This window comes from Blennius ocellaris, assembly GCF_963422515.1.
Source record: "Blennius ocellaris genome assembly, chromosome: 8".
NCBI classification, from domain to species: domain Eukaryota; kingdom Metazoa; phylum Chordata; class Actinopteri; order Blenniiformes; family Blenniidae; genus Blennius; species Blennius ocellaris.
In genome coordinates this window covers 11,875,068-11,896,743 of record NC_137657.1, presented here as the reverse complement: position 1 = coordinate 11,896,743, position 21,676 = coordinate 11,875,068, and the positions used below count along the sequence as shown (strand labels likewise).

General features: G+C 43.9%; 1 protein-coding gene across 1 annotated transcript; it reads right to left on the bottom strand.

Annotated features, from left to right (window-relative positions):
• Window positions 1-608: 608 nt before the first annotated feature.
• zbtb7b (zinc finger and BTB domain containing 7B) lies at window positions 609-20,533 on the bottom strand. Its single transcript, XM_080500307.1, has 4 exons — window positions 20,248-20,533; window positions 18,370-18,486; window positions 3,953-5,022; window positions 609-3,684 (listed from the first exon to the last, which is right to left on the bottom strand). Exons 3-4 carry the CDS (start codon window positions 5,014-5,016, stop codon window positions 3,051-3,053), a joined length of 1,698 nt encoding a protein of 565 aa, XP_080356433.1. The 5' UTR covers window positions 5,017-5,022; window positions 18,370-18,486; window positions 20,248-20,533; the 3' UTR covers window positions 609-3,050.
• Between the last annotated feature and the right edge of the window lie 1,143 nt (window positions 20,534-21,676).

Genomic DNA, 21,676 nt, shown 5'->3' with positions numbered 1-21,676 from the left:
TACTTTTACCGAGCTTGACTAATGATCCCGCTCACGGTATTTGTTCTGACATGATCAACACAAGATGCATCCAATTTAAAACAGACACTGGTTATAATCTACTGTTACTCTATGCTAATGTTAAGTCTGTGTTGTAAAACAAACCTGGGCTGATGTTATTTATGTCCGTGGTTTACTTTCCATGAGTCATTCATGGTCTGTTGTACAACAAGACATTCAGACACAAAAGGTGCTTTGTTTTCATTTAACTTGTCAATTTTACTCAGTTCTGTTCAAGTGTCTGTAAAATCAAGAGTAAACTCAGGGGCCACATAGTACAATTTAATCTGATGAGGAAACCCGAGCAATAAAATTAATTCATAAATGAAGTAAATAACTCGTGCCAAGAGGTTCCTGTTATATTATTTTAGTAATAGTGAAATGTGAACATGATCAAAATGTACTTGTTTGTGCTGGAATTAGCGGAATGTTTAAATAGCCAGTTTGCCATCATTTTATTATCCTGCCCAACTGACACCAAACCGCATGTGGCCCCTGAAATAAAGGAGTTTGACGCCACTCCCATATTGAGAAGTTGTAAAAAAAAAAAAACAACAACACAGGAAAAGCAAGCTTATGTATCTTTATTTTCTTAACATTAACTGAAACAAATCATGGGAAGATGAATTCTTATCTCTGAGAAAGTCCACTAAAACCTGAAAGACAAAAATGTATCCCTGAAAGCGGGGGTCTCTTCTCAGAAGATCCAACCCCCATGTCCCTTCACCAAAGCTATGGAAACAAACAGCTCACATAGGAACACACATTTCACAGCTGGCATCAATCAACCCTCGTTCATTCATCTATGCATTCATTCATAAAGCTCTGACGGGCAGCACCCTTCATGCACAGGACCAACCGTCGTACTGTCATTCCAGTAGGACTGGTTCCAGTAAGGCCAGTAGTTCACTTTCACTACTTTCATCTCTTGGTTTCATTCGTTTGTTTATTCAAACGTCAGATGAAATAATACAAAATCTATAAAATGTAATATCGTCAAACTACTGGCGTTACGTTTGCACAAAGAGCGTCAATCACCCTACAGCACCAAACAGTTTCTTCCCATTTGATTTTTTTTTTTTTTTTTTAATAATCACTTAGTGCATTGCTCAAGATTTCCTGAGAATAGTTGCAGCACAAAAGAAAAAAAAAACTAAGGCAACTTCATCCCAATATATATTATATTTGACGAGAACTCTACTATGCAGACGGAATAGCATGTATGTGGGATTTAAAGACGTACCGTTAATCACAATTTTAAATGACAATTTTAAGTGAGTTTTAATGGACTAAATATTGGAGGTCAAGACGCAAAACAGCATGAAGCTCTCAAATCTCATAGTGCAAATAAGCTGGAAAATAGATGTCCTACACAACAAAGGAGCAGACAAGGCCACAAGGCCAGATCAGCACAACTGATACAGCATGTGATGTCAGATTTCAAGAGGACTGGAAATAATAAGAATTAAAAACAAACAAACAAACAAACAAAAAAAACAACAACTCCTGCTGCCATTTAAAGTGAGTGATGGTTGCAGCCGGGCTTAAAGTACTGGGAAAGAGAAAGCATGGGTAGAGTTATAAGTCTTTGGTCAAAACCAGATGATTTAAAAGAATAATGACCCCTTTGGATTAGAACAGCCATTATAGAACATGTGAGACAGACGTTGAATTTACAAGAACAAAAAAAAAAAAGTCATGCTGAGGAGTCACTGTGTGTATCAGTTACATGAAAAGTTTGCTCTGTTCCCTTCTCTCGACCCCGAAGGATGGAATGTGTCCGAGGGTCACTTGTGCAAAGAATGTGTACGAGGAAGAATCGCGAAAAGAAGACACTCGGCTTGTTTAAATAGGCGCTCAGGTACGTGGAGATGTTGAGCAAAAACTAATTTCGCAGCAGAATGTAGCTTGTAAGACTTAACTGGGGGAATGAATTGTGATCTGGGTCCAACCCTAGATTTGGTCTTGCGCAAAAATAAAAAAAAATTCAGCAGAAAAGCCACAATAAATAAGAATAAATAAATAAATACACAAAGAGGGGCACGTCATGTCATTCAACCTCTTACCTTGCCCCCTCCTTTTTTTATTTTCTATTTTCCCAAACAAAGAACCCCAATGAGTGCAATGGAAGACTGAAATCCACGTCTTCCAAGAAAAAAAAAGAAAAAAAAAGAGCTGTCTTCAACATTAATGAACAACCCATCAACCCAGACTTGTGTCTCTTTTGGTCAGGCATTAAACACAGAGCTCTGCAGCCCTGAAACACTCAAAAAATAAAAATGGAAGCAGATTCTTTCTCATGGCTATCAAAACAGTTGAGAAGAGACATCTCTTTGATCCCAACATTGGCTACAGTTCAACTCTCCTCTCGCTGCAAGAAAAACTAAAGTCTTTGGTTTAAGCGTCAAAATCAAAGCGTCGGCTCCACCACTAACAAGAACAGGTCGGATTATTGCTGACAACGCATATTTGAACACGAACTGCACCTCCACTGATCACCACCAGAGGACAGAGCGCGCACTAATGCGTTCTTTTGTGAACTACTGTATTGTGATGTGACTTCTGAATTGCACCTGATCAACTTGCGTTGTAACTAAAATACAGATGTTTGAGTGTCCCGCTACGCCCTCATTTTAGTTTGCATAGTGAAAAGCCTCCCAACAACCACGCACTCAACACACACCAGCGAGAAAACAGTGTCTAAATCAAAAGTATGAAAGAAATAGCTCAAATCTAAAGGAGCTGAACTGAAACAGCAAACAGGAATTTAAATTCAAAAACAAATAAAATCAAACGCCAACAACCAGGGGACAAGCATTTAAAACATCTCAGAAAACCCGTTTTCCTTTTCTTTTTTTTCTTTTGATATTATCTAGTTTTGTTTTAAGTGCTCTCTGTATGGAGCAGCAGGTTATCAGTCCAGCCACCTGAGTGTTTTTTTTTTTTTTTTTTTGCTTTTTTAAACCATGGATTCTTCACCAGTCTCCATTTCCCTTTTTTTTTTTTTTTTTTTACCACTCATCATCTTCTGCCTCCTTTTCTCCGTTCTCCTCTCCGACCTCATGGACTCTCTGGTTCCGCTGTGCAGCCGGTGAGTGGGTTCTCCCCGGACGTTCTCCCTCCACCTCTCCTCTCACTCTCATGTCCAGCCCCCGCAGGATAAACTCGGGGTAAGCGGAAAGCCTGTGAGGGCCGAGCTGGGCAAGAGCCTGGAGGGCGAGCGAGCGCTCCCTCTCCACGTCGCCATCAAATATCAGCTGAGGGCCGGCGCCCGCCCCGCTCCCGCCTTCCATTAGGGAGCGGGTGAAGAAGGCAGAGGAGTGGGCCTGGAGAGCCAGAGCCTCCAGGGGGTTGGACTGCTCCCTGGCGCCTCCGTCTCCTCTGCCGTCCTCCATCAGCTCGGGCCCACGCTTGGGCCGGCGCGTGCGCTGCTCCAAGCAGCTGTGGCCCTTGCGGTGCCGCTGGAGGTGGTCCTCCCGGGCGAAGGCCTTGTGGCAGAGTGGGCACTCGAAGGGCCGCGCACCGCTGTGCAGGGAGAGGTGGTTTTTCAGGTCGTAGGAGTGGAGGAACCGGGCGGTGCAGTGGGGGCACGGGTAGGGACGCTCGCCTGTGTGCTTCCTCATGTGGATCTTCAACTTATCATTGCTAGTAAGAAACAGAGGATAAAGGATAAATAAGCATCAACAAGTATTATTGTAAAGTCTATTGTTTTCTCAAGTATTGCTACATGGAAAACAAAAATCATCATCATTTTGAATTTTTATGATTTTGAAAAATTTATATATGTCATTTTTTTTAATTTCATGGACAATAAAATGATAAAGATCAAACGAAAAGAGAAACACATCAATGCATGCATAGTAATATTAAAGTGCACAGATGTTTTAGTGTTAACAGGGAGAAGTTTGTTTACCGGGTGAAGCGGACTCCGCAGGCAGTGCACTGGAAGGGCTTCTCTCCTGTGTGTGTCCTCATGTGTCGCGGCAGTTTCCCGGCTCCGTGGATGATCTTCTGACAGACTGGACACTGCTGAGGGGTCTGGGACTTCCTCTTCCTGCCCCCTCCCGTCACCGACGCGGCCGCGACCCCTTCCACTGCGGAGGTTGGCGTGGCGGTGCTTCCGATCAGCATGCCGTCGTCGCCGAAGCCCTCCAGCTCGTCGTCCTCCGACAGCTTGTCGTTCAGGGGCGCCAGAGGAGGTGGACAAGGTAAATGGGGACGTTCTTGCATCCAGTGGGGAACCCCTCCGTTCAAGGTCGACCCTCTTCCCGGCTCCCTGGTCTCCCTCGGGGCCCCGTTCTGCTGGGGACTGAGGAAAAGCTCCTCGTGCTCGGGGCTGGGAGGCTGGGTGGAGGGCAGCGAGCGGAAGCTGTCCGACGCAGGCGAGTGGTGCGAGACGGGGGAAGCGGGGAGATGGTTCAGAGGCGACGAGTTTACGTGATTAAACCCGACTTTTCTCATCTTCTTCCGGTCCGTTTTTCTTCTGGACGGCTTCTGTATTCTGGTCTCCATTATCCTCTCAGCAACAAACTGTTGGGCTCTCTGCTCCTCCGCCATCTCCCTCTCCGTTTCCACGTTCTCGCCCAGGATGTCCCTGCAGGCATCGGCTACGCACTGGATGCCCAGAAGCTGAGCCCCCCGCAGCACATCCTTCATCCCGGAGCTGGGGATGGTCAGCGTGGCAGTGTAGGCGAACTCCAGCAGGGCGTCCAAGGCGTCGGGCTCCACGCAGTCCAGCTGGCAAACACTGAAACCGCCTCCGCCGCCGCCGTCGCCTTCCTCCGCTCCAAACAGCCCGCGGAAGTAGAGACTGACGGCTGCCATGACGGAGCGGTGCGTAGGGTAGCGTGCGCCGCGCGAGGTCAGGGTGAGGTCACACAAGAGTCCCGTCCTCCTCTGGTCATTGAGGTGGGACAGGAGCTCGCTGCTGTGCTCCGGGAAGGGGATCCCAATCAGACCATCCTCTCCTGGAGACATCGCCACCTGCAGTAAAGTCAAGAGGGAGTTGGGGTATGTCAGGACATTCACCAACTCAAGAATCAATATTTCATTACAAAGACTTTTGGACGTGCGTTTGCAGATTCTTAGAATGAGAGATTACACTTCACTGTCCCAGAAGTAAATCTTTGGTAGCGTGTCAGACACCAGGAGTTCACGTTCATGTGAGGGACAATTTAAAGAGGGCTTAACAACAAACTCTCCCCCATGATCCTCCCCTCCTCACCCCCTTGTACTTCCTCTCTACAGATTACTAAATCAGGATGCGGTGATTTTAGCCAGTGGGATGAGAGCTGGGGCATCCGAGGACAAGTAGAGACCAAGTGTGCGTAAAAACAGAGAAAGAATGCAACAAATACTGGCCAGGGAGAGAAGATACAGAGGAAAATAAGAACTAATGACATAACTTAGAATAGATAGTCTTATGCAAAGTCCTGCTGGTGTTGTAACCATAGGGCAGCAGGTTAATTCGCATGTGAAACCTTGATGGCATTAACTGATTGATTAAAATACCTGGAGACGAAAGACAAGGACTGAAGGGGGAGGAGGAAGAGAAACAACCGGGGGAGGAAGTGACATTGTAGGGTGACAGAAAGGGGGGAGCGACACCGAAAGAAGAAGGAAAGAAAAACAGCGAGAGACGTCACAGCCTCCATGAGTGCCGAGATAAACTTACACCACACACATCCAGTGCGATGGGTTTTGGTTGTCTCATATAGTTCTTCCCCCAGTCGCAGAAAAACTATTCTCAAATCTCCAATCATTTTGTTAAAACTTTTAAAACGATAAAATTAAATTGGAAAAAAATAAAATACGCTCACAGATCCAAAGTTTTGTATTAGAATAACAAATAAACCAGTCATGCTGTGTTCATAATTAAATAATGTGTTAAAATAACATCATACACGCTGCAAGTACAGAAAATAAAAAGCACCACAGCCTTCGTGAGACAATTGAGTAATTTAGATCCAGAAGTATTTAACAGAACATTTTTATTGTGAATGTCTTAGACAAATAATATGATGGACAGAATGATGTCTACATAAAACACTTTTATACTAAAAATCAACTTGGTGCACAGTGTCACTGGGATTCACTCTCCAGCATCACAGCATGAACTCCTCTGCATCTCTCGGTTTGTGGATTAATGAGCGTGTGAACCCTGAATTAACCTCATTCTAGCTTTTTCCATCAGATCACGCCGTTCAATTTTAGCTGGTGTGCAAAATATGACAGCTGTGTTTGGAGTCGCGTTCACATCTTGCTGTCAGATTGGAACACCGCACGAAACGTGTCAAGAAATAAGAATATCAACAAGAAACCCATCCTCTGTAAGAATGCAGGGTGGGTTTGCAAACTGTTTAACAACTCAAACAGTGTTTGAGGTTCGTCAAATAATCTTTTAAATGTGCTTTACTGTTTTAGCAATTGAAAAAACACTAAATGACACTTTTTCTTTTTCAAATTTGCATGAGGCAGGTTTTTCCCACTATCTACAAGTGGTTTATAACGCAAGACGTTATAATGCGGGCCACGTGAGGACACCGACTTTCTTTCTTTCCTCGTGTGAAGCGTAACAAGGTCGGTTGGTAATAAGACCCAACAACTCCCTTCTTTGGATCCCTAAGCTCGCGCCTCACCCTGTCCACACTACACCAGGTCGACGAATCCAGTCGCGCACCTGAGCAGACCTGATTTTCCACAAACAAGTCACCCTCCAGATTCCCCCTCCCTGCCCTTCGCCTCCCTCCCATAGCAACTGGCAGCCCCCTGGCCGTCCAATAACAGTGTTCACACAGTGCCCAGAGGGCTCAGCGCAACAACGGCACATTCACCTGACGAACCTGCTCCAAAACACACCCTATTAAACACACATGCACAGGAGCACTCGCGCACACACACACACACACACACTCACACACACACACACACACACATATATGTACCACACACTTTCGTTGCGTGCCAGTCCGCGGCTCACTCCCACCCTCCATTGTTGCATTTAACCTGTTCGGTGACCATCTTAACGACAGTCACACAAGTGCACTCCACCCAGAAAACAAAAGAAATTAATAGTTCGCTCAACCACATAAATTCTCTCTCAAATGTCAACCGAGACTTTTGTGGACCAAAAACTTTTTTTCCCCTCCGCTGCCAATCTCTCCTGTGTGTTTGACTCAAGGATGAGATGAGGCACCCAGGAAGTCTGACGTGTTCGTCCTACCTTCGCCATCCTCACGGGCAGAGTCGTCTGGAGACGAGGCAGCAGATGTCTCGTGGCATCCATCTTTACAAGTCACTTTTCCTTCTCGTTGTCTTTCAAAGCTTCTTTCTTTCTTTTTTTCCTTTTTCCTTCTACCCTCAGACGTGTAACTTAAAGGTCTGATCTCTTTGTCAGAAGTCGGCGGTTACGCGTTCATCCTTGGGGATGTCTACCGCTTTCGCGCATTCTGTCACTCGCTCTCCTTCCTGTTGTATCAAAAGAGGGTGCACGGTGACGAAGACAGGCACCCCTCCCCCCCGGGTCGCCTACGCGCCCCCTCTCTCCAAAACCCAACGGCCCATTTTCCGAACGCTTTCCGATAAACACCGTCCCCTCATCGTTCCCTTCCTGCTCAGAAGAAGGCCTGCAGGTAGATGGACTGTCGTGCAGCGAAGGCCACGGTAGGACTTCAGAATTAAAAAACAGGAACAACATCAACAACAACAAAAACCTTTGTTTATGTTTCAGACCATGCACATTAGTTCAACTGGTTGAACAGGAAGGAAACTTGCACTTGCAACCAAAACACATCAGAAATTGCGCCATTATTGTAGTGAACTCAAAAAAACACCACATTTGAAGAACCTTGTAAGAACCAAAATCATATTGCCATTATGAGTCATAATACACCCTAGAACAAACATTCAGGTACGTGTAATATGACAATTAAACCGTACCGCAGAGACAAGCTGGTGCCCTAAGCCCTTCCTTTGAAACCTCGGCATCCAAAACACCACTGAGCGCCGGTCATAAAATAGAACACTACGGTTTCTACCAAAAAAGATTAAAAAAAAAAAAAAAGTGCTACTTTTCCACCGTGAAGGATTTCCAGAAATGTTATGTCGGCATGCATCGGGGCAACCGCTGACGCGGAAACAAGAGGAAGTGAAGTGGCACATCTGGTTTCTGATATATCTCTTTGGAAAATTTAAATTTAAAATTTAAAAAAAAAGAAGAATTTTTGGCATGATCAGTTAAATAAATGCAAAAAAACGTTGTTTTTCTCCATTATATCTAGATATAAAACCTGAACACTGATCGTTAGCCTATCCTTTAGGGTATATAACACAGTTTTCACTGTTTTATGGCATTTTTTACCATAACTGAGTAAAATTCAAAAAGATAGAAGTATAGAAGATAGTATAGAAGATTATTCAATTATTTAAATAATCCTTTTAAAAAATAGAGGGGGAGCCATGATGATTTACAAAACCGTTATCATGTGAAAAACTCACTGCCACAAATGTTTGTCGTCCAAGGCGTGAGCGCACGACTTGACCTTGCATGTGTACAGTGTGTCTCACTGACATACTGACACATGATAACAGACCACCCAGTGTTGTACATTAAGGACACCAGAGTGTCAACACTTCCACCGTGAAAATAGCTCAGAAATTCCCTGCTTCAAGCAAAAAAAAAAAAAACTATTTAAGCAGTGCAACAAAAGCAAGACATAAAGGGGTTTTAGGAGGAGCTCACAAAAAAGGCACATTAATTTCCGGCACAGGGGCGAGACAGAGAGAGAGAGAGCGAGAGAGAGAGAGAGAAATTAAGACATCATGGGCGGTTGGTGGTTCGAGCTGGTTATTTTAAGCCAATTCCTTAGAACATGGGCGTACTCGGAAAGAAATAAGTTTGTGAAGAAATTGCAACTATTCCCATCAGTTTTCTGTCTTGTCTGTGACTCACTGAGTACTGACACATCATGATATGTACACACACACACACACACACACACACACACACACACACACACACACACACACACACACACACACACACACACACACACACACACACACACACACACACACACACACACACACACACACACACACACACACACACACACACACACACACACACACACACACACACACACACGCGTTTCTTGTTGCTTACCAAGGACGCGTCTGCATGAGCTGCTGAACCTTGCAACACACTGTTACACATGTAAAAACAGCCCACAGACAGACACCACAAGCATATTTTGTCTTGCACACAGAATACTGTCGATTCGCGTACAACTCTTCAATCATTTTCATACATCTTCACTGCTGTCACAAGTTTATTAAAGTTTCTTTGTGCTCAGTCCCCCGAAATCAGATAACTTGTTAAATCTCCTTTCTGTAGCGTGCAACCAAAATGCTCACTGAAATCTGCAATTTCCTAAACGTATTCCTATTAATGCAGATCTTACATCAAAAGGATCTCATCTCTCTTTTTTTTTTTTCTTCTTATGCTACCTGAACTCCCACAGTTTTTGTCGAAGATAGAAGAGTTCACCTCCTCTGCAACGCTACCGTTTCCTCATCTCTGGCTTTCATTATACGCACACACTTCCTCCCCTTTGAAAACAAAGACTCAGTTGCTTATTTACAACACAGAAATCTGCACATTTTCACATATTGACTCAAAATTCCAGGTAAAGTCTCATGAACCGACATCTACCACCGAGATGTGCAACCAAACCAACACAAATGTAGCCGAGATCAAAACAGGGGAGGATCGATCATGGATTCGTTTTTGCCGAGGAGGAAATGGAAACTTAAATCCACCATTGCTGTCCAGTTCCCCGACTCGGTGCAGCGCTGAAGAAAAAGCGAGACTGGTAGCGAGGAGGCCAGGAAAATGACAGCGACAGGGTTTGACCCAACCTGCACACAAAGATTTATTCTTCAGCGTTAAGCCTGGATACACTATCCATCGCCTATATCATGGAGTCCCACTGCACACACTTAAAGAGTGTGTGTTGACTGGAACCAGAACTGTTAGTCTTATTTTTATGGCTCTTATTTTCCGTTAAAGGCTGTAAGTTTTCCCAGTCCACCTCAATTATATCAGGCTCCAGCACTAAGGGGGAAAATATGACTTTATACTATTCACAAAAAAAGAAAAAAAAGAAACTGTGGCTGAGAGGGAGAAATGCTTCTACAAATTCTGATGTCAGATGTTTTCCAAAGCCCCTGTTTGGGTGTGTTTGTGACCGTCAGTGTGTGTGTGTGTGTGTGTGGTAGTTAATATTAACACTGGTTACATTACTTATTTATTTTTTTATTTTTTTAGAAGTGGGACTATTCAAAGAACTGATTGACAAAACACTAACCCATTTACAAATGTTTACAATGCAACAAATGAAAATAAATACATTTCAATATTTTATTTTCTCATGTTTAAACTTGACATTGTATGATACGCATGATAAAGCTGTCTCGAGTAATTTAACTGTGCCCCCTCACCTACCACCAGTAATGTAAACAGAAGTGTGGGATGAAACCTATTATGTCGCTTATTTCAGTTTTTCAATGTAAAAACAAAATGAAAAATAAAACTACGTGATAACTGATCATGCTGAAAAAGCTTTATTAGAGTTTTGCACCACTGAACAATTATTTATTATAATAATTGTATTTCTTGTTAGGAGTTTAAACACTGAAATGAGACATCAGTGACATTTGTCAGTTTGAGCACTTTTTGGACACAAAGCTTGAAACTCCAAGCTTTTGCGCCCCGGTAAATGACACACGATGACTCACACGCACACTGAAAAACTATAGAACAAATCACGATGCTACACAACCACAAGCAGCAAAGAACAATAAGGCGGCTCGAAACGAATGGAAAATAAGATTGAGGCTCATACCATTTCTCCTCCACACACTCGTCTCGCTCTCACCACTCCTTCCCCCCAGTGTGGCAAATTTTCACTGTTAACAAACACCGTCTTTACACTGAACTTATCTGGGGTTATTGTGGGGAGTGTGTGTGTGTGTGTGTGTGTGTGGGGGGGGGGGGGGGGGGGGGGGGGGGGGGTGTGGTGCTGGAACACCTTTCTGTGAGGAAGAGTCTAGGGGTGGAGGAAATGGGGGATGAGGCCGAGGAGACGACGTGCTCGTCTGCCAAAACCAGAGCGGCTGCTTTCTGTCCTGCAGAGCACTCTTCACGGGACGATCTGAGCAACACATTCACACAGCCAACGTGTCCAAAAACCACAGTGAGCGCTTACGAGCTCACTTTGACACACGAGAGGTCTTCTAATAACAGGAGTTGGTCTCTGCTCGGGGAGAGATAGAACACAAACTCCACCTGCTCGATGTCCCGTCGCACTCAAACATTTGCATCCCACCAGGAGATATAAAAACAGACACAACCAGGGAGAATTTGAATCACCATTTGAATTTGTCAAAAGACAAGACACGAGAGATTCGCGTTGATAAGTAGCTCAATTGCAACCTGCAATGACCCGACAAAAGAGGACTTTGAAAAAAGAAGAAGCTCATTGACTATGTGTTAGTAAACAAAAGTTGCCACTGTTGTTTTTTTTTTTTAAAGAAAGCCCCTGCGGCTGAGTTCTCCCATGTCCTTACAGTAACTGGGCCATTATGGTGTGTACGTGTGTGTGTGTGTGTGTGTCTGTGTGTGTGTGTGTGACGCATGCGCACGCTGTGGTCTTAGTTCCAAGAACACATTACATTATTCATTTGGCTGGCAGAGCGGAGGCCCTTATCCCCTCGCCCTCCCACACCACAGCGAGCTGAAGCCCGTTTGCATGCCAGACCTGAACACACCAGTGTGGAGGATTAGCTGCTCATCCTGGGGCCAAGACATTCGGGAGCACGGAGCCTCTTTTTACCAGTCACGTCAGGTTATATATATATATATGTATATATATATATATATATGAGTGGATACAAGTTTTACCCATTAAAACCTTTATTTGACAGTTTAGAAAGACACCCTCTAAATTCTCCCCAGAAAAACAATGCAAACATGTGTTTTGGAATACAAATATTTGGTTTTAGAGAAAAATAACGTGTGTGCCAATATAGCAGCGAAGTTATTTCGTTGTATTTCAGTCGTTATGATGGGAATCTGGATTCAACTGGACCACTTTTTTTGGTTAATTTTTTCACAAAAGTGAAATATCCCAAAAGATGAGATGAATGGCACAAACTGAAACAGTTCATATTATTACTTTATAACTTAAGCGTATAAACCATAAGAATCAAAATGACAGTATCTCAAAATATTTGAAAAATTATTCAGATCAGATCATTTAACTGCTTAAACATCTATAATTATGATGATTAAAGTTTTCAAAAAATTGCTTGAAACTTTTTCTGTTTCTATGTTATGAGTATAGAAACAGTACAATTATCGTCAACATCGATATTCTATGCTCTGAGTTAAACCTGTAAATTATATTGCTTATAGAAATAGACGTTTCTCGTTTTTTAAAGATATGCATTGTGGGGGGATAAAATTGTGTCACATATCTTAAAGAACCAACAACGTTGTTGAATATAGAGATATTCCTCATTTACAGTTATTGAGGATTTTTGTAAGCACTCTTACCACAGTAGGAATTTTATTTAGTGATGAAAAAAATAAATATATTGTGAATCTGTGTCAGATTTCTCAGTCACAGTGAGAGAAGGAAAGGAAATCAATCTGAGGTTGGAAAGAGGAAAATGGTCTGAGATTTGAGAAGAGACAAAAGCAAAAAGGAACACGAGGGAGGCATATTTTCTAAAAAACGCACACATTCTTAGAAAACACACAAGAATAAGAAAAGTATGGGGGAGGAGAGACGCATAACCAGTGAGCAAGTGAGTGAGTGAATGAGGAGTGGGTGTCGAGATACTCGGAGAGATAAAACAGAGGAGACGGGAGGTTAAGACAGGAAAATCTAGTCCCGGCCTCGAACAATCTGTGTTCGCGAGGAGACATGAAACAAGAGTCGACAGAGTTAAGTTACAAGAGGAGAGGAAGGGGGAGACAGAAAAAGAGAAGGGAGAGGAGCCGCGACATGACGACTGGGAGATAAACAGTGATCGAGCGAGAGGTGAACACATGCACGCCGCCACAGGAAGTAGCAAAAGTCTCCTTGCAGGTGTGTGTGAGTGTGTGTGTGTGTGTGTGCAGATGTCTACGGGAGAGATGTGGTAGCGGCCACCTCTATGATTAACATCACCAAAAGGGAGTTTCACCCAAAGATGAAGAACACGCACAGATGTGAGAGAGGAGGCCTGCTGACTGAGTGGTTTCGCACTCTGCCCCCCCCCCCACCCCCCCTCCACCCCTCTTTCAGCTCCTAATCTGGTCAGCAGTTTCTACCCCCAGCACTCCACAGTCTCAAGTACGTGTGTGAGCACTGCTGGAGCATCAAGGTGTGTGGGCGAATTATACACTGCATCCTGCCCCACTTATTGCACAATTTACACGCTTTAATTAAGATCGGTATGATCTGATCTGAGCTCATGACGGTGAAAGGACGTTTTCAGCCGAGAACTGCACTGCAAGTGAAAATCAAACGGTCAACACGACAGCCCGTGACGCATCACTTGCAATCAAACTTACGGCAATTAATCAACAGAGTTGCTGTAATTTAGAGGGTGTGTACAGAAAATGAACTGTGTAGGCGTGATTATGCAAGAGAACGCCACGGGCAGCAACACAGGTAGAAAGATTTACTAAAGTAGCTTAGTTTGCAAATTAACACTCAACACATAAAGTAAAGAATTGAAGAAACTATAGATATTTGAATGTATTTAAAGTATGATTATCATCAGTTCTCAGTCAAGGTCAATGTCATCCTGCTTTGAACTTGAGCTAAAACAAGTCCTTCCGTCTGTTGCGACTTACAAAATAGTGTCGAATACTGAGAGACACCATTGATTTACAGTACTTTTTTGTGAATACATTTATACTGTAGTCATCATGTAATGCAAGAAAATGCATCAGTTGTTTTTTTTCCAGGCCTGTGTGTTTTTGAATGCATCTCATCTCATCTCAAGAGCGACTTTTATCTAATAATGCCGGTGAGAAGCAGACACACAACTATCATTGGGAACAATCCAACATGTTTATTGAACAACAGGAATTCATTAAATTCCTACAAAACCTGGGAAATAAGCTTGATACTACTAGTGCACCCACTACCCCTGTGTAGAGGTTACTAATCTTAAGTTCAATGCAAATTACATTACATTAGTGACATGGTCAATTACATATTTATTTTACTCATACATACATTTTCAGTAGTTAACACACTCTGTATCAACTACAGCTGCAGAAATTACAATAGAGCACAATTAAAAACAAAACAACAAAAAAACGCCCCCAAATTGAAATTAAGTGAAGAGTTGTGTGTGTTTGTGTATTTATCTAAGGTTTTGCAGAGGAGGTGTTGGAGTAACGTGGAGGGCTTTACGAGGGGTTATACAAGTGAAGACTAAACATTGACGGTGTGAGACGAGCAGAAGCGCAAGTGCTGATAAAAACTTGCTCTCAAGAAAAAGTTACAAAAGTTACCAAGCGTGTGTGAAAGTGTGTGTCCATTAAGTTGCCACATCAGGGGAGGGTCGCCACGACTGCTGCTCTCCTCGTGAGATGAAATGACCTCACACACACACACACACACACACACACACACACACACACACACACACACACACACACACACACACACACACACACACACACACACACACACACACACACACACACACACACACACACACACACACACACACACACACACACACACACACACACACACACACACACACTCTAAATTCACCTTTAAATACTACTTACCTAACTATAGTCTCATGCCTTTATTTGAAAATGTAAAGACTTCCTTCATAATGACCTCATAGGTAACATTACTATGACATACTCTCAACCATAGCTGCTCGTCTAACTGTAATCTTCACCCAACTATAGTCTAACCATAAAACAAGTCTTCACATGAAAATTTGATGATTGTCTTTGTGGGGACAGAAACCTTTACCCCCCCCCCCCCCACAGTGAGCTGGGTCCCCACTGGTCAGTGTGCAATGCGGTTGACATCCCCACCGGTTTAGAAGAACAGGAACACGAACACACAGGGTGAGAAATGTCGCAAAAACTAACTGATCCTGATCAGTTTCCTCTTCCTGTGCTCACTGAAGATGGTCGGCCATAGAACAGATGGAGAGATAAATGACAGACACACTCAAACACACGCAAACAGCTAACGAGAGATATATTTAACAAAACAAAAAAAAACAAAAAAAACGAAATGAGTAACAGATGTGTCATCTTCCTGACAAATCATCTTAACGGGTAAGGCGAGGAGCCGGTTCGATTTACTGTAACTACGATTCATGAACTAAAGCGTACAGTGGAGCAGTCGTGCCGAGCGGCTGCACACTCGCATCACCCACTGCTGTGGGGCTGCAGAGGCAACAGACCGGGGGTCACGTCTCCGGTGTGTGACGGTTTAAAAAAAAAAAAATACAATAGATGTGGAGTCAAACCGAGTCGAATGTTTACGTTGTCGACCATCAACACAATTACATGATTTTGCTTTTCCACGACGGCTGCGATGCACTTGATTGGAATAGAAGCCTGCAGCTTCAGCTGGGTTTCCCCTCTGAACCCCACATGTGAAAAGGGTCAGACCAACACCGACGACTCCCCGTGCCTGCTCGCGTTTGGGTGTTTATTCTCACTTTCCCTGACGTGTTGTTTCATTGTACCGACTTATGACAACCGCCTGCTCAGTTTGTGAAGAAATATTTGCAGTATTACAAGAAGAGCTGAATCACAATCACTCCCTCGGTGAGCAGCCTTTTCTCAGGACAGTTTTTTTTTTTTTCCCCCTTCTTTTGCCGAGTCTTTACAAGAAGAAGAAGAGTCACGGCCACCTGCTTATTGGTTAACGCCGGGGTGGCGTGGGCCGTGAGGCTGGTGGTCGAGAGTGAAGGGAGGGCTGTCAAATGCTACAGAAACTCATGACTGAAAAGAGGAAATGGCAGATACTTAACTTCCCCTATTGACACAGATCGAGTGGGGGCAAGACTTAGCCATAGCAGCAGCAGACTGGATTACAGACAATGCGTAGTCACCCCTATGCCATAACTGCTTAGATGTGGAGAAACAACCACCATATATGGCGAAACGCAACATTTGTCCAGAAGTCTTGATATACTCATCAGTACAGCTGCAGCGGTGGAGCAATTGTAATATCATTCCGAAAAAAACAAACAAAAAACAACAACAAACGAGTAAACAAACCATCATGATCTGGATATACAGGATAACGTACCAGTCTGAGGGCAGAGGTGTAGTTTTTCCTCACTTTATTAAGCACTCAAAAACTGTTTCTCACACTCAAAGTAAGAATAGAAATGCATTATTAATCCCGCGGGGAAATAATATCTGGAGTCTTGGGATAAGTGAAGCACGCGAGAAAAGCAAAAGCCAGTCCTGAAATGTTGAGAAACCTTCAACTATTAGAAGCAAAAAGTTAAATTTTAACTTCTTTCATCTCTCTCTCTCTCTCTCTCTACATCCCTCCCACTCAGTTCGTTTGCATGAAACTGAAAGGCCAATGTCTGAAAAGGGGGAATTTATATAGGTTCACATGCCCTAATTAAAGTATTTCCTGGAACCCAGTGCAGAATCGTATACACTTATACAGTACGTGTGTGTGTGTGTGTGTGTGTGTGTGTGTGTGTGTGTGTGTGTGTGTGTGTGTGTGTGTGTGTGCGTGTGTGCACTCTTTGCCTGACAGACCACTCAATGTGACTTCCCTCTTACCCACCAGTGCACGGACACAGGCCAGTCACCAGTCACACTCCAGCAAAGCCACATGACTTGTCACACTGACTTGCCCACTACACACAGATACACAGATACAACTCAAACCTTGAAGCAAATCAAACTGGAATGTGAACAATCGCAACGTGCATTTTTCACACTGTAACAGAGAGTAAAGGAGGGAGGACCGTAAAACGCTGTGAGGATTTTATATTTTTTTCATTTGATTTGGAAGGTGAATCGAGTCTGTTTTACATATTTTTAGAGTGCTTGTTGTAGAAGAGGAAGAGAACCTATATGATGGTTTAAGGAAATAAATATATCCATGTTGAATTCAAAACAGCATCAACAAGGTTATCTATGTCTAAATAAAAGACAGAAATAATGACTTTGGGTAGCAGATAAATAAACAGCTTAGAGAAGAATAATAACAAATAAAAGATCCTATTTGTGAATTTTCAGGTTGTTGTGTGTATAAAATAGAAATAGTGGCTCCAGGAGTATTAAAATTAACTTTGAGCAGTTAATAAAGTTTATGGTAGCTATAGAAAACATTTTTCCCCTTTTCCTGCCATTAGTTAAATGAGGTTACATCACACTGCCTGAAACTGAAGCTGTTCGAGGACCGCTTTTTTTTTTTTCTCCTGTGAGCTTCAGTTTAACGCCACTGTTATAATGATGTTAATTAGGCTTTAAAGCTCTTCAAAAACTAATTTGCTGTTAATTGCCCAACATAGTACTATAAATATCATCAGCCTGCTTTAAACACCAGAGTATATTTCTGGATGTATTCCTGTGCTATCCTTAAAAGCCAGTAGGAGTTATAGAGTGTCTGTAGCCAACAAACCACAGAGGAGTTAACTTCCAGGTTGCCTATAAAATATTTAACTGCTTGACCACTTTATTCAGCTCATATTTTTTTTTTTTTTTTTCGGGGATGAGGATGTCTTTAAGAAGCTCTCATGAAGTTTTATGACCCCCACAGTGCGTTTGTGGTGTGAACCGCATGGAGAGACAAAAAAAAAAAAGAAGAGTTTATGTAAATGTGATCATATAGAAACTAGCGAAATAGAACCCAATTTAAAAAAAAAATCCAGATTAAAATACTTCTTATTGACTACAACTATAATTGCTTGGTTTATTACCGAGCAAGATTACAATTTTTGTATAAAGCTGTTTTTATTCTTCGAGCACCTACTTTTGTGACTCAGCACCATGCATGAACAAAACAAACTCTTGTCAATGTGCATAATTATCTCCATTTGTGCAATTCATCTTGATCTACTCATTGATAACAACATTTGTGTTCTTTATCCAGCCTGGCTGTATTAAAATCTTCCTCTATATGTATGTTCAGATGACATTGTGCACTGATCTGTCCCACTTCAATTCATTAAGGCTATTCCTGGACACCATAGTTAAAACAGCTGGGGTGACGGCGTGACAAGTGTGACATTGTGATTGATTGGTGTAAATCCTACCTCCAGTCCATAAACCCAAAGGCAGATGGATGCCTGCTTTCCGCCTTTTGCTCACTTCCTTTGCTCGGTCCCCTCCTGTTTGGTTTCCCTGCTCAGAGGTCAGTCGAGATCACAGACCTGAGGGGAAAGGACAGAAGTTCAGCTGAATTAATCACATTTCATTTGAGTGTTACTTCTCCCAAAGGGTGTGTGAACGAACATGGAAACATGATTATGACTCTGACATGCTGAGTAATTGAGAGTTGTTTGGGTTTTTTTTTGTTTTTTTTGCTTTTTGTTTGATGAAATGCAGTATTTTAGCATAAGTTACATGAGGATGACGACACAGTAAGTGATCACATGATGGATCAGAAGTGACTTGGAGTATGTGAGTGTGTGTGTGTGATAGAAACCAACTGGTTCCTATTTTGGAGCAGTCAGAAAAAATTGTGAAAAGCCACATGGATCAACTCATAAAGAAAATGAAGATACACGGGAATCTATCACACAATTTCGATGACAGTCGGACAAGTTTTTAGTCTGGAAATTTATTTTTAAAAAGCCCTCATCAAGAGCTCTGATGACTGAGTGTCGGAGGGAAACGTATCAGATCCAAGAAGCAGGCCAGTAGGCAGCATTGCAGGATGGAGGTCATGTCAGGACAGCAGGAGTGAGGGATGAGGCACAGATGTCTAATTATGTTGCAGACAAAGTTAGGGCAAACAGAGCCAGCATTAAGAATTTATTTCAAAACCCTGATGGCTCCTCCATATGTGGAGAACCATAGCAGGAGAGAGCATTAGAAATGCTCGGTCACATGATGGTGGTAACTGGTACACAGAGAACAAAACAACACCAAATACTACAAGAGCGTTCTCTTCTCACAACCTTTCCTCCCCCTCCGGAGGCTGGGTAAATGATTTCTCTTCACTTCAGAGACCAACTAAAAGATATTTATAATTTTTTTTTTAAAAAGAAGAAGAAGAAGAAGAAGAAGTAGTGAAATTACCTGAGCCCAGCAGGCCTGAGCCATTAACTGCCTGCATGTGCACCTAAAGATTTAACCAAACAAACTGTGCCCAAGACAAGGAAACCAAACCAAACCCAAGCGAGTTGAGCTTGTTTGGCCGGTCTGTCAGAGGGGCGAGTCAGCAACACATCTACCTCTGCGATGACACGCACATTTACACACAAGCCCACTCGCATGACAGTTTCCCCACCCATGATGGAGGCAGAAGTCTTAACCTGACATTATAGCCTGAGCACATCCTATTGTAACACGGGATAGTGACAGGATTAAACTAAAACACTGGGTGCGCCATGGGCAGGATGATGATGATGATGATGATGATAATGATGATTAACAGACCACTGGAGGGAGATCATTTAGGTGCAAGAGGCTAAATCCAGAAGATCCACTGAACCGCGTGCATGTGCGCGGCGCAGAGGCAGGTGATGTGCGTGAGAGAGCAGGTTGGGTTTTGGATGTCAGCCGGTGTTCTCGGCTATAATTAGCAGCGCCAGTCTCCACAAATGTACCCGCCGACCCCGCTCACCTGGCCGCCCCCAAAAAAACACCTGATCCACGATAATAAACGGTGAACAGCCCAGCCCGTGCGCGTCACTGCGCGCGTTTAAGAAAAAAAAGAAAAAAAAGAAAGAAAAAAAAGCCGGTCAGAAACGCGCTGCACAGTCTGAATGTCGACGCGAGTTAGCGAGTGCGCGTGACGTGGAAAGTCCTCCCGTGACCCCGATCAGAACCGGGAAGGAGGGAGGAGGGACGCTGAGGCAAGCCGGTTGCTGTCATGCGGGACAGACATGTCACTTAAAGCACTTTTAAAGGAGTACACGCGCTCGAGTTGTCGGTCTTTACGCGCGCATGTCAGGTGGAGCAGTTACCTGAGCGCCGATGTGTCACCTGTCCTGACCCGGCCTCCACACTTCCTGGATCACTCTGTCCCACCCTGCTGACTTTTGCACTTCTTCTATTTCTTCTTTTATATCCTCCCAGGTCCTGTCTTGCACTCAGCTTGGGGAGAGAGGGGGGGTTGTCACGGCTCGGCTGCAGCTCGTCCCCCGCTGGGTCTCTTCTTCGCTGGTCGTCCTCTCTGGACTTGGTCCTCCCTGCAGACCGCCGGGCTCTCCTGGGCTGTTCTGACCCCCCGTCTGCTGCCTCCGCTGGCCCACTCCGACTCCCAGCTCCTCCTTTCTGAGAACCAGGAAGCGGCTTGCCCTACTTACACCCAGTCGCGGATTGGCTCTGGCAGGGCTGGAGAGGAGACCGCCGGGGTGGGCAGGGCGCAGGGGAGGGAGGGAGCGCACGGAGGGGGTCCGGCTCCGGTGCGATAGGCCAGCAGCGGTGTCTGTCGTACTGTCCGTGACGGAGGGGAGGAGAGAGGTGGGCCGGTTTCAAGACCCCGCTCCTCCTCCCTCCTTCTCTTCCTCCTCCTCCTTCTCCTCCCCCGCTTCGGGCATCTCGGAGTGAAGGTGGGTATATGGAGCCCAGCTGGCAGCGAAAGCGGATTGAAAGAGATCTGCGTGTTGCTTACAGGCTACCTGTCAGATGTGACAGGCAGCATTTTGAGTGGAAATGGACTTAAGAGCCCCCCCCCCCCCCACCCCTCACCCCCCCATCCTCATCATCATGACTCAGCAAATATTCCATCAGCAGCCACCTGGAGGTGACCAGGAGATGGAGAGGAGGCAGCCAGCAGAGCAGTCTCCTGGATGAGTTCAACTAAAACCACTGTGACAAATGAAACTCAGACAGAGGATGTGTCATTTCCAGTGTAGTGAAGAGCAGGGACTTTTTTTTTTTAATCTATGACTTATTTTTTTTAAAACTTATTTATGCAACAGTTGTTTTTCAATGACAAATTTGTTTTTTTTTCCCAGTAAAAGTTTATATTAGTATGTACACAAGCGGCAAAACTAAACAGCAGCTTCATACTTGTGCAAAAAAAACCAAAAAAAACCCCACCTACTTTGAAGCGCTTACATACAGGCATATGCATCCTGTTTGAAGTGGTTACAAACTTTATGGGAATCACCTTGTTCTTTCAGAGTTTGAATCTCATCCTCTGCTTGCAGCTCCTGGAGCGTGTTGGTGGGTTTTGAAGTGAGGGTGTGCAGGAAGTCTATATATAATTTTGCGGTGAACTCTGGCAGCCCACCTATATTACCACCCCCCTAACCCTAAATCTGTGCCTGTGCTGTGGTTCTTTCTATCAAGATACACATTTACACTACATGCACACCACATAAAGGTAAAGCGCAGCAGTTCCTAACACGGGGTCGAGGCCTTTAGGAATATTTGCAAATGACCTGA

What these genes read in the sequence shown, in the direction of transcription:
- zbtb7b (XM_080500307.1), bottom strand. Translation starts at nt 5,016, where the DNA reads ATGTCTCCAGGAGAGGATGGTCTGATTGGGATCCCCTTCCCGGAGCAC. An exon ending in TGCGGAGTCCGCTTCACCCG is followed by an intron (nt 3,685 to 3,952) that starts GTAAACAAACTT and finishes GTTTCTTACTAG; the next exon opens with CAATGATAAGTTGAAGATCC.